This window comes from Engraulis encrasicolus, chromosome 14 (assembly GCF_034702125.1).
Source record: "Engraulis encrasicolus isolate BLACKSEA-1 chromosome 14, IST_EnEncr_1.0, whole genome shotgun sequence".
NCBI lineage: Eukaryota > Metazoa > Chordata > Actinopteri > Clupeiformes > Engraulidae > Engraulis > Engraulis encrasicolus.
The window spans coordinates 46,219,429-46,233,057 of record NC_085870.1 but is presented as its reverse complement, the minus strand read 5'-3'; the positions used below and the strand labels follow the sequence as shown (position 1 = coordinate 46,233,057).

The 13,629-nt window shown below is 42.8% G+C and overlaps 2 protein-coding genes across 3 annotated transcripts; one reads left to right on the top strand and one right to left on the bottom strand.

Moving 5' to 3' along the window:
* Nucleotides 1–260: 260 nt before the first annotated feature.
* pth4 (parathyroid hormone 4) lies at nucleotides 261–2,612 on the bottom strand. Its single transcript, XM_063215942.1, has 3 exons — nucleotides 2,262–2,612; nucleotides 1,987–2,069; nucleotides 261–1,029 (listed from the first exon to the last, which is right to left on the bottom strand). The coding sequence occupies exons 2-3, from the start codon at nucleotides 2,064–2,066 to the stop codon at nucleotides 738–740; spliced, it is 372 nt and encodes a 123-aa protein (XP_063072012.1). The 5' UTR covers nucleotides 2,067–2,069; nucleotides 2,262–2,612; the 3' UTR covers nucleotides 261–737.
* A 1,818-nt stretch (nucleotides 2,613–4,430) lies between these two features.
* On the top strand, nucleotides 4,431–11,927 carry srsf3b (serine and arginine rich splicing factor 3b). Of its 2 annotated transcripts, XM_063215940.1 has the most exons (6): nucleotides 4,431–4,543; nucleotides 7,157–7,365; nucleotides 7,673–7,816; nucleotides 10,031–10,069; nucleotides 10,489–10,575; nucleotides 11,183–11,927. In XM_063215940.1, exons 2-6 carry the CDS (start codon nucleotides 7,163–7,165, stop codon nucleotides 11,208–11,210), a joined length of 501 nt encoding a protein of 166 aa, XP_063072010.1. In that variant the 5' UTR covers nucleotides 4,431–4,543; nucleotides 7,157–7,162; the 3' UTR covers nucleotides 11,211–11,927. The 2 variants fall into 2 exon arrangements, with proteins under 2 accessions (XP_063072010.1, XP_063072011.1); XM_063215941.1 differs by lacking the exon at nucleotides 10,031–10,069.
* Nucleotides 11,928–13,629: the final 1,702 nt, after the last annotated feature.

Genomic DNA, 13,629 nt, shown 5'->3' with positions numbered 1-13,629 from the left:
CCAGGCATTTTGGCACCTCACACACATACAGTACAAACTGATTTTGTACTATAGCCCGCTTGACTCACTCAGCCCCCTGGCCTCTAAACTGTCGGCCAGGACCTAAGAATAAACTAAGAAACAACAACAACAAAAAAGTGTCTGCCCAATGAGAAAATTACATGCATGCAAGATTACCAGTCCAGCTCTGTACAAAAGCTTTTGCTTCCCTCCTCTCCCAAAACAAGCAGTGCAAAAAGAAGTAGAAAAAACCCCAAACATAAACCAAGAGCCTTTTATTGTTTTCAAACTGCTCGACCACATGCCATTCTCATCTGACACACCCGATCATCAATCACCACCTTCAAATCGACCCTCATCTGTTTCAATGACATTACACTGTCAAACAGCGCTGTTGAAAGCAATAAATCATTCTTTTAGACATTGACATTTGCATTGCTTTGCATTTAACATTTTCACACAGATCTTCCCACGCGTATAGCCCCAATATATTATCCCAAGCATATTTACAGCAATGGCAGGACCGATGACCATTCTGCCACTTCCTCTAATCGTCTGAAAACAAGTGTGGCTCAAAGGATGTGTATAAAGACACATTAAGATCCTCATACATAGGCATGCCCTGTACAGTTAATAGAGGAGACTAGAGTAACAAGATACCAGTTGGCACAGATGAGAATTGGTAAGACATATTTTAGAAACCAAGAAATGTACAATACGAATTTGATATGACAAAACTATTTGTCTGAGCTGGGCAACACGGCTGGAATGTGCGGTCTGAAGATGTCACCAAACAATGTCTCCACTGCTCCTCTGTGGTCTCTGCTGTCGTTGGTGCCTTCGGACAGAAGCTGCTGCTGCTGTGCTCTGGAGCAGCACCTGGATGGCTGCTCGCTGCTGCTGGTGGAGGCGTCACGCGCCTGAGCTGTGTGAAGACCCTCTATGGCGCTGGAGAGCCAGATCAGACGCTTCAGACTCTGGATGGTGCGGCCACGGTCATGGAGCAGCTGGTGCTCAGTCACTGCCCTCCTGAGAGAGAGAGAGAGAGAGAGAGGAGGAGGAAGGGGGAGAAAGAAATATATGAAGCAAAGGACAATTGAAAATAGTAATTAATTCAAATAATGTACCAAGAAGGAAAGAGGGAGCAATAGAGAGAGAGAGAGAGAGAGAGAGAGAGAGAGAGAGAGAGAGAGAGAGAGAGAGAGAGAGAGAGAGAGAGAGAGAACGAGACATATAGAGTCAGCTAACAAGAAAAAAAATGTTGAGTCTATTTATAATGCAAATATTGCACATCACAACAAAAGTAAGAAAATTGACAAATGGTTGAAATTGTAAAGCACCCTCCATTTCCCACCAAAAATGTAATAATCCTGTCAAACAACTTGATTCTGCCTTCTAATTATCAGTGTGCCCATTGTAACTTCTCTTTACCTTGCGTGAGTGTTTGTGGTTTGGTACAGAGTTAATGGTGATAAAATGTTTCAGTTAAAAAAAACAGTAGCACAAAGTAGCGCAATATCACAAACTATTAAGGTGTCTGAATATCTATATTAGTAGTATTGAAAAGTAACAAACTGAATATTTTTAATAAACATGGTAATCATGATTATTAATTGCAACACATCTGGCACCATGTCATTGCAAATCTGTTGTCATCATGTGAAAGATCAGTCAGTCGTTCAACTGCATTGGCAGGAAAATCCTGATTGATGACATGTTCAACAGAGCCCACATTTCAAATGGATAAAAGCTTTTAATTTCCTTTAATTATGATTAAAAAAAAAACTGTTAAAATTAAATTAGTCCTATCTGAACATCAGAACAGTTCACAAAGTATGGAAATGGCAAGGATATACAGAACATACACACATGCAATCCAGTCCAGGAGAGGAAAATAAAAAAGCATATGTATAACATAATGTAAAATACGCCACCCTATTTTTTTTTCAGACACTGACTTTTCAGACTATTTTTTTTCAGACTCACCGTCTGTCATCCTGACAATGTGCAGCTGTCAAGACCACGAGAACCATCACTGCTACAGACTGCGACTGGGATGCAAGCATTGTCTGTATGCAAGAAGAAAAAAGTATAGTATCCTCACATGAACATTTCTCAAAAAAATGGATAATTCTCTCAACAAGTACATTTGGTGCTCTGATGTTTTCGATATTTTAAAATTCAGCTTGCATGTGAATTAACATTTATCTGAATTATTATAATAAAAAGTTTCTCCGTAAAACGTTTCTCCACAAACCTACCTGGTCCTGAGTGGTGACAGGTGAACAGGCTGTATACCCTTCTTCCTTTGACAAACCTCACTGCTCAAGTGGTGCACCTTGGCTTTTAAATGCTGTACGTAGGGATTGACGCACACATCCCATCCATTCCACCCTGGAAGCCCATGCGTCATTCTGATTCTCTCATGCCCAACTGTAGACAGGTAATGAAATGCTCTCCCCTATTGAAGTGTGAATATCTCAAGAGGTGAATTTAAGGCCAGTTTCAAAATTAATGCAACTGAACAATGCACTGTTTACTGAGATGTTTGTTATAGCTCAGGCCTGAGTCATATCAATAGCCATGCAGTCAATACAATTTAAGGGGCTTTCTTTGACATATCCTTTTATTATGATCTACTATTGACCCTGTTTGGGGATTAAAATAGCCTATTATCCCATAAGAACGTCAAAGACATTTTCGTTATGCATGCATTGCATCATTTCTTACATAATTCCATACATTTCCAGAAGTAACTCAATTTGCTTTTGTTAAAGAAAAAAATTAGGTAGGCCTATACAGTAGGCTATAGGAGGATAGAAATAACATCATCAAAACAACATCGCTTTCCACTGGTAGCACTCCTTGAACATAATGGGGCTTTAATCCGCCTAGATTCACACTCATTAAAATTCTTTTGTCATGGAATTGCTGCAAGGACCAATTGCTATGAAGAGCAACGCCTGAGCACACTTGTCAAATCATCCTCATAACTTAATCACTCAGCTTGAATGCATAGCCATAGCACAGGAACCATCACCTTGACGACCTTTGATTACTTTCTGCAAAGAGGTGGTAAGGAGATGGAGAGTCAGGGAGGAAGGCCTGGCCAATCTGAGTCACAAAAAATTCTTGCCTGTTTTAACGCTTCTGACTAGCAACAGGGCCATGCAAAGAAATGTAATAGTAAGCCTACATGTCCTCACCTCATTGGCTGGCTGGACATGTCTTAGTTCATGTTACAATATGCCATTGGGCTCTGAATTGGAATCACAATAGCCTATTCAGCAAATCAAACCAACATAGGCCTAGGCCTAGCTCATGTTGAACCTAATTTGCTGCTAAAGCCATTAAATCACACAAGGTCAGAGGTGGAAGAAGTACTGAAGTTGTGTACTTAAGTAAAAGTAGAAGTACCCTGCGAAAAAATTACTCAAGTGAAAGTAAAAGTTGTTTACCAAAAACGTACTTAAGTAAAAGTCCTAAGTACTAACTTTTAAATGTACTTTTCAGTACAAAAGTACAAGTAGGCCTACACGCGCAATGGCTGTCTTTCTCCATGTCTACCTACTTGATACAATAGGAAAAATTGTCTGCAACGGTTTTCGGTTCCATTTGAACATGACTATGGAGTCCTGTTAATGTTTTTAAAAGTATATTTTCTGTCTGGGTGTCAATTTGGAAGAGGGGCTTGGTCCCGCCTCCCTGCCCGCAGCTGAGGCTACTGAAATATCCACGAAACACAACAGGAAAACCTAGGATAAATGTAACTAGTAACAAAGTCTTCTCCTAGAAATGTAAGGAGTAGAAAGTACAAGTAATTGTCAAAAAATGTAATTGAGTAAAAGTAAAAGTCTGCATTTTTATTTTTACTCAAGTAAGTACAAATTTCAGAAAAAACTACTTAAGTACAGTAACGAAGTAAAAATACTTAGTTACGTTCCACCTCTGCACAAGGTAATATAGGATAATCCAATTTATGTGTAGGCCTAGGCCTAGCCTACTAGACAGCATTTTCGTATAGGCCTACAGGCCTAGAGGCCTCTCCTCTTTCGTGACTATCTACTTAATGCTTGAGCTGCGCCCTAAACCCATGCCAGACCTTTTGACGTGCGTGTGTGTGTGTGTGTGTGTGTGTGTGTGTGTGTGTGTGTGTGTGTGTGTGTGTGTGTGTGTGTGTGTGTGTGTGTGTGTGTGTGTGTGTGTGTGTGTGTGTGTGTGAAACATGTAGGCCTATGTAGCTGTAGGCCTATGTGTGTGTATTTGCTAGTGATGTTGCTGGGCCTATGTCCTCGTTTGTAAGTCGCTTTGGTTATAAAGCGTCTGCCAAATAAAATATGTAATGTAGCCTAATGTAATACAGAGTCAGTGTCCAGTGTAAATCTCATTTTGATTGATTAATTGATTGACACAAAGAGCCGGAAGTCGTGTCCATATTGAGACCGGATATCCGTGGTATGCAACGATCCAACGCCATTTTATTCAGGACTCGCACCCTTCGCACCACGAGAGTAACGGAGATTTATACGAAGCGACATTGACGGTAAATAACTTCAATAATATACCTTATGGAATCATCTTAACGATGTGATTCCCATCTAATTGCCCTCTGAAGGTTGTGCGTATCTACTATGCACAGTGGATTTTACTATAGCTGCTGCCATTTCCAAAATAAGCGTGTTGCAGCCAATCATAAAGTATGCTAGGCTATGCTGTAATTGCTACGAGAACTAGTATCAGGCTCAAACTGAAAAGAGTGGCGGACTAGCTCTTATAACTTAATGTTATTCGCTGTATAAAGCAAAATGTGGCAATTCTAATAGAGTTAACCAAATGAAACCGACTTCTAATTATTCTAAAACGAGCGAACCAGATAGGAAACCGCTAAGGAGAAAAGCATTCACCGCCATTTTGGAATGTAATGTTAGACAAAGGCGGGGTATGATGTCTATCGTTTGTAGAATATAAAGGTGTGCACTGCAGATTCTCAACTTATCTGATTTTTGGATGGAGGAGTCTTCAGTTGTTGATAACGTTGCTCTGCTTCTCTGTCGAGTTGTGCTAGCTAGCACATTGAAAACATCCACAATCACACACAACTCATAGTATATTGGGGTAAGGGGATGGAGACTCCCAACTGAGATCGCTCCCGGACGTGCGGTCCCAGGTGTTTCTATCACTCCCGGACGTGCGGTCCCACCCGATTATATTTCACGTATTATCATATACTGCCACATACAAGCAATTTAGGGTTAGGGTTAGGGTTAAGGTTAGGGTTAGGGTTAGAAACAAAAAACTAACATCAACAAGATAACTGGCTCCGTCATATGGCGGTGGTACCGATAGTCTGGCTAGTGGGAGCGATATGAAATGGGAGCGTCCTGAGTTGGGAGCGTCAATCAGGGAATCGTATATTGGGAATTGTGTACTAAGCGAAAGTCAAACTGGTTTCACGTGCGTGACACAAGTGACATTTTGTCCGAATGTACCTAACTTTACCTTTTGTTTTCCTTTAGTTAAGCACATACTTGCCTCGCTAATTTGCAATTCTGGTTTGAATGAAGCTGTAATTCTTTACTAACAAGCAGGAATCTACTTACTTCACTGCCACGCACTCCCGTTGTCTTATCGCAAACATTTCATGACCACATCAAGGCCATGGCCACAGCATTCCAGTTATTGTAATAGATCTTTGGGGGGAAGTGCTGGCGTCACCAGGGTAGTTGTAAAAGGCCCAGGACACACTTTGATGACAGTGAGAAGATTACACGTAAAGGGTGTCTCATAAATGTACACACACCCAAAACCACTTTAACGTAAGTGGTTGGTTATTAATCCTGACCTGAAGTAATACTCAACATAATTTACAGCTATCATTTTTATTGTTCTGTCACCACCTCTTAAATTGGCAAACATTCTTGTCCAGGCACAGCTGCCAACACGCATAGCACAGTTCTCTGTAGTTTTGTAATTTCACCGTCATTAGCCGCATTCACTTTGACTTGTTCCAGTTGCCGACTTGTTGCCATTTCTCATGGTGCAGAGACTAAAGTCATTAGTATGAGAATGGACAGTGAGAAAACAATAAAAGTGATGACTGTTAATTGTATTGCTCCAAAAACATTTATATGAACACCCAGTGCACCATGATTTGAGGTTTGTAGACACTGTTATACGCCTAAAACATAGATGGGCACTTGGTTTCTGGGGTAAAATGTGGTGTTGACATTCAATCTTGCACCCAGAGAGGCTGTCAAGATGCACAAAAGTTGTCCATTCCTCTTGGAGTAATGTGCAATGGCTGTGTGACTTAAAACAGTTCTGCAGTAAAAGTTAGTAGTCTGCTCTGTGTCTGTGGGTTAGTTATGAGACACTAAACAATGTGTATCAGTTCTAATCGTTTCAACATGTTTCTTCAATTTCCAAACCTTGTGCTCTGAAAATTCCCTGTTCTTGAGCATATAGCAACCCATTTAATTCCCACTGGAAGCTTCCAACTTTGCATGTCTTCAGTTCAAAAGTGGAGTAGTGCCAACTAACGAGATAATTGCTTTGAACTAGAGAACTACATATGAGCCGTTTTTAATGACTCCTCTTTGTTGCTCCAGTAATGAACCAGTGGAGCCACCCTGGATTTCAGCTGCTGCTTGGGTGATTCATCATTTTACGCTCCGTTTAACAAAGGGTAGCTCATGAGAGAATTGTAACAATTGACTGTGCCTCTGAGGAATTATTTTGTTGATGAACCTGTAACTCCTGGCCCCATTCATCTGTGGTCCTCTTCTAAAGAAAACATTGTGATCTTGATGTAATTTCAGTAATGCGAGCCTAAGCATTCAGCACCGACTTGCATGTTCTGATCAAGAAGCCTGTGGCAATGTAAACTTGCCTTTCCAGCCCCTTTTGTTAACAACCTGAACTTTGCCCCATACAAGTGCCATCTATTCATCTGACAGGTTCACACAGCCGTGACATGAGACCAAACCAGGCCTCTATGCAAGGGCTTCAGTGGCCACACCTTCTCCAAGTGCAGCTTGAAGGTATTCTACGCTGCTATAAATGCAGCTGAAAAGGCACCGTGGTGCCAGTGTGCGTGAAACATCTTGCTGCGTGCATAACCTCATAAATGTCCTCTGTTGTGCTAATGCCTTCGCAGGCCACCATGCACAGAGACTGTCCGCTCGACTGCAAGGTGTATGTGGGGAACCTTGGGAACAATGGCAACAAGACAGAGCTTGAGCGGTCCTTTGGCTACTACGGACCCCTGCGCAGCGTCTGGGTGGCCAGAAACCCCCCGGGCTTTGCCTTCGTGGAGTTTGAAGATCCCAGGGATGCGACAGACGCAGTGAGGGAGCTCGACGGAAGGTAAAAAAAAACTGCTTGCGTTACAGCCCTCCATCAGAAATGCTGAGATCATGACTGGCTGCTGCCGTGAGCATGTCAGCTAAGTGAGGAGTAGAGGGGGAAAAGATTGGTTCAAAAGTAAAGTTTTTGAAAAATCGCCCAATTCACATTTGTCATTAAACACATTTGTCATTAAATTGTCATTTTTTCTGAATTGGTTGTATAGTGTTTTTATTTATATAGTGCTACTTATTTTAAACCTCTCAATCATGATATTTGTGGAGCTTGTGCTGAAGCTCTTTGGCATGTGTGGTGTTTGTTTTTGCAGGACGCTGTGTGGCTGTCGCGTGCGCGTGGAACTGTCCTCCGGTGAGAAGCGTTCTCGCAGCCGAGGCCCGCCGCCCTCCTGGAGCAGCCGACGACCACGAGATGACTCGTACCGCAGTCGACGCAGTCCGCCAGCCCGTCGCCGGTAACCACACATGCACGCGCACACACCCTTTCGCTCCCACTCGCTCACTGCCTCTCAAATCACCTGGCTTCAGTCCTCAATTTAGAGATCTGTGGGTGTGACTAACCCATTTCCCCTCAAATTCACATCTCCCAAGTTTAACACTCTCCTATCGTTTTTGTTTTTGTTAAATTATTCTTCCCCTGCTATCCTCATGCTGCGTCTCTTATGACTTGTTACTGTTTCCTCAAAGTAGTGTTTTTTTGTATCGTGTAGCCCAGAATGTGAAATGTTTTCTCTCCTTTGTTTATTTATTGAAAGATTAGGGCATGTAGTCTACTTTTAAGGACTTAATCATCTTCATTTCCTTTCATTTGGTCATTGAATATTATACAGATCATTTTCCAAACCAAGTGCGGTAGGTGTAGGGTGGATTGTATGGTAACTGGGCTGTCTGAAAAAGCAGGGAAAAATATATTTTCATTAACCCGTTCTGAAAAAGGTGTAGGGACGTTTTTAGATTTTTTTTTTTTTTAAATATATATTTTTTTCTTAGCAATTTGCCAGTTGGCAGCCCTGATCTTAACCTTCTAAATATTTTTCTAACAGTTTGGGAAAGGGGTGGGTTGAATATTTATTACAGGATATATTGGGTTGGTTGAAATGCTAGCTTTTCTTTCTTTCTTTTTTTTTTTACTTAAAAAAAGTTGCTTTCATTTACCATCTATATTAATTGACCCAAATGAACCCGTTACAGAGTCACCACCATGCCTCTTCTCACCAACCTGTGACTCAGTCAACTAGTCCTTTCAGCATCATGTGACCGCTGATCGGCGTGCCCCAATCAGCTTGGCTGGTGCTGTGTCACATGACCCAGGCATGGCAAACCTTCAGGTCGCCCATCAGCCCATTGGTTCCTGAGCATGCCGTTCTCAGCCTCCTCCTCCTCCAACCTCCTTCTTCCTCCAACCTTAACACCCAGTCAGCAGGCAACCCGGCCCACCTCTCAAATCCAACCAATCAGCACACCGTTTTGCGTTCCCAAAAGTCTACACACCACAACCCACCCGCCCGCCCACCTGCCTGCGGCTGCAGCCCTCGGCTAACCAATAAAAGCAGGAAAAATCCACAGCCAGCCCCCACATCCGCCAACCAACCAGTCAACCAACTAATCACCTTCGCTGCATCAGGCCAGCCCAATTCTGCCAATTCTACCTCCTACCCAGCCGACAGTCTGCATCCCCCTCGTCATTTCTAGCTTGTTGAAAACCAAAAGACTAGTAAGTTCCTCCTGATTCATACGGTTTACTGCTGATGACAGTTGTAAAAGTGCAGAGAAAAGGCTGCTCCCTTTTTTTGTTTTTGTCAGGCAGAGGGTTGGTTTTGAGTCATTTCTTTAGTTAAACTTTTTTTTATTTTATTGGTTGAGATGTGTTTGACAGGCAATAGCTGTTGACAACTTCTTTGTAAATGCCTCCCAGTAGACTAATGCAAGGTGAGGATGGTTTAACCTACCCCTGTGTATTGCAACATAGCAACAACAAAAAGACTTGGCGAGTCATTGGAGACTCTTATGAGGAGCGGTCCTGATGAGAGCTACTCTTGCTGTTTCCTTGTCATTTGGTTCAGGGGTTGGGTGGTGTGTGTGTGTCTGTGTGTGTGTGTGTGTGTGTGTGTGTATGACGTGAGAAGGGGTGGGTGGGGGATGGCATCCTTGCAGCTCACTGGGTACCTTTTGGCTTTCCTGACACAAACGGCCTTTTTTTCAGTTCTCTTGGTGGGGTCCTAGTGTGTTTTTCCCTCCGACGCCTTGACCTGGGTGCTTAACTCAAAAACAAATCAAAACCGTTTGTTTTTATCCTCTGCTTCTCTATGAACACACAATCCTTAGTGCTTTTAGTCCATCCTTGCAATTGAGCACATGTATGATAATAGTTGGCCATTCAGACAAGAGTTGAGCTTCCAGGCATCCCCCTCCAAACGGAGACCAAAGAAAACCCCCAAAAAACCCACATTTCCACCCCCACCATCTTTTAACAGGGATGGTTTGGGAGTTTTGTGCTTACCAGGTGGTTAGCTGTTGCAGCCCTCAGAATTGTGTAGGTGTGGGGGGGTAGGGTTTCATGTAGGACAGACATGACATGAGCTGGCATTGCAGGACAGGGAAGCCATGGCACCTCGTGCCCTCTCTCACACTCTCCTCTCCCCTCCTCTCCTCCTCCTCCCTCCACCCAGATCCCCACGGAGAAGGAGCTTCAGTAGGAGTCGTAGCAGGTAAGCACCGCCTAACATCATGTCCCGTTCCATCCTTTTCTCCAGCTGGAAAGCTGAGAATTACGCCCCATAGGTTCCTAGATAGATTGATGCAATGGAGCAGGCGGATTGCCTGAAGCTCAAAGCTGCACAAAACAAATTCTCATAATATGCCTGGCTGTGACAGCTGTTTCGGCCAAGTGTGCTCGTGCATACAAGGAATTGGCTTCCAGCACTCTAGGGCTGTATGTGTGTTGAGTTGCATGCACACACCACAGCTTTGTAGTGCTTTGACGGTTTTAGTGTACATGCTGAATTTTTCACATGGCTTTTACCTGTATGTACACATGCTTTACACATGTGTTTTTTTGGAGCAAGCAGACTGATCTGATCTGATCTGATGTTCTGTGCTTGAAACTTGTCTCTGTTGTCTTGTGCAGGTCGGTCTCCAGAGAACGCAGGAGGGAGAGGTCCCTCTCACGGGACAGGAACCATAAACCTTCCAGATCTTTCTCTCGGTCACGCAGGTAAGCACAGATGTTTTTGTTGTCGAGCAGATGGGAAGCAGGGGAAGAGACATGGGGTAGTGGTGGGAAATGACTAGAGGTGTAAATCAATATCGATTTCTTAAGGCAGCAATTTGATTATTTTGGATGCTTAAGAATGCCCGACAATATGATTCGATTTTTTCCAAATTCTTCTCCACTTCTGTGATTTTGATTATTTTCGATATTTAAGAATGCCCTACGATTCGATGCAATCGTCGGCCGTAGGATAGATGCATCAATACATATCGATTATTATTTACACCCCTAGAAATGATCCAGGCCAGAGTCCAGCCTGGTTCCCCATGGGTAAATCATGTAGCCTGTAGGTGGGCAGGTGTGTTGGCGCCACAGCACCCCACACACATCCTCCTGTCTTCAACACGCATTGAGTTGCTTGTCATGGAACACTCAACAGGTTTACCTCCCTCTCGCCTGGAGGCTTGCATGTGCCCCTATAATCCTGTCAGTCATCTAATGACAGATGCCAAAGTGCCACGCCTGTGGCAAGTAGTCTCATGGCTCTTGCCTTTGTGTATTAGCCTTGAAGATCTGATGGTATCTCTTGTGTGTGTCTCTGTTCCTGCAGCCGTTCCAGGTCCAATGATCGGAGGTAAACGCCTGGTGGACGGTCTGCTGTGGCTGAAGAACATTTCGCTGGTCAGAGTTCTAGACAATGAAAGTAAAAAACATCAGAACGGTCGACCATCAATGGGCACTACTGCCCCACAGTCTTGTATGTATGAGTGTATGCGTGTGTGTGTCTGTTTTTCCTCCCCTCAGAGCCTTTTTTAATGGAGCTATGTTAGATTTTATCTTCGTTTTTTTGGCATTTCCCCCCACCGTTGTGTGATCTATACAAGGTACCTGATCATCTGTGATTTTTGTAAATAGTTGTTGTGCTCAGGTGTCAGTGCTTTACTGTTAGTCCCATCACCACTCTGCAGCATTCCACACCTTCAGTTCCGTCTTGGACGTCTGTCTTTATATATAGATCATCATAGTCTGAATGTAAGAATCGCATAACTGTAGTCTGTGCATTTTTTTCGAAGTGTGCGTTGTCGTGCAGCTGTAATATGGCAAGCATGTGAAATTTTGGTCCGAAACTTCATGATTTTTAGTTTTTTCTTTTTCTCAGCCATTTCATGTCGAAGGTTCTGTTTTGTCATTATTGTTTGCTTGCGCGCACACAAGGGAAATGTATGAAAATGTTGGAACCATGTAATGGCTTCTTTTAATGAAAACAAACAAAAAACACCATGGAGGTTTTCACCCCCGTGTTTGTACCGTTTATAATGTTATCAAAATTAAATCTGGTCGCACAAAGCCAAATATTTTGTCTTTGAAGTGTGATTTGTTTCCAAAGAATGAACAAAATGACATTGCTTACAATGTTGAAATGCTGTCAAGCCAAACAATGGATGTCAAAAGATTGTAAATCAGGTCAACTCTTTTCAACTTTTCCACGCCCATGGCACCTATTCTCACTGTACTGTCTGCTGCTCTTGGGTTTTCTGTCTTTCTTGTTTCGGGACTTTTTACATACAGAAGTACGATGAGAGTTTGGGCACCCTTTTAGAAAATCATTACATGGATTTATCTCTTTTTGAGCTTTTGACGCAGCAGCTTCATTTCATATGTGAAACCAGTGGTTCTTTTTTTTCAAAGCACCACCTTACCTGTGCCAGACAAGCCACACACCCCCACCCCAAACTTCTACACGTGTGTAGTACGCATTGAAAAATGATTGAAGTGATTCAATATAATGATTCTTGCTTGAGACCCTAATCAAAATCTTAATGCTGTCACATGGGGACCAAAGCATGTATTAATTTGGTTTTGATTTGGCCTAATTATAATGTTCGCAAGCTGAGTTTTGATCACAACCTCAACACAAACAAAATTCCGTGCACCCCCTATAATCTTTGGCACACTCCAGGTTAAGAACAACTGTGTTAAACAATTGCGGAACCATATTGGGAAAAGACACAATTGCGTTGTGAACACTTAAATAGTGTAACCAACAATTTTATGTGGACTTAAACTAATAGGCTTGTGCATAAATGTGGGCACCCCAAAGACGGTATACCATTAATATTAGTAGAGCACACCATTGCAGCACAAACTCTGTTTAATGACTTTGTAAGGCTTTCAGTAAAACAGCCAGATAAGTTGGTCCAAAAATTGTATTCAATCATCCCCAACTGAAGTAAGGTGCTGAGTGAGCCTAGTAATGCTACTCATGCTGCAAAGGCTAATATGTTGCATTAGTAAAATTGCTTTGAGTTTGTAATTCACAATAGTATCGGTGTACTGGGAAGACACCTGATGCGACAAAACAATCAAGTACATCTTAAACCCCTTGATCTTATTTTGTGGCAACAAGGTTTTTTTTTTTTTTTTATCGGTCCCTCAACTCCAAACCCGCATGTGCCTTTGAGAACCTCTCCAAAACTGGGCAAGGAGATCTGATCTCCCCAGCCATTTTCTGTATATTTATCTCTCTTATTTCCTGGCATAAACCCTGTCAGCCATTCTTCAACAACCCCCTATTGGCAGCACCATGTCTGATACCATCAAGGCATTTCATCCCTCCCTCCCTCTCTTGTACTTGTATACTTTCTGCCCTCCATTCATATAACTTTGATACCACCCTGGCCTCCTTCAGAACCAGTCTCATCACATCTTAAGCATTCCTTCAACATCCCAGTCACGCATTGCTATATCCAGATTTCAATTCTTTTGTCTCATATCTTATTGTTCTGCACTTCCTGCACCTTGGCAGATATCGAGGCGGCACACTTGACGACACATCCATTCTATCCACTGCTATGCTTATCATACCTGCATCCACTACTATTACCAGGCCCACAGGCAGGGGGGACAAAGGGCTAAGTTGTCCCGGGCCAAGGGAAGGGGGCAGGTCAAATTTGAAGCCCATTACATTGTATGTATTGAAAAGGGGGTCCTTTCAGATGATGTTGTCCCGGGCCTGGTCATAGCTGTCCGTGGCACTGATTTACTGCATTCTTCTTT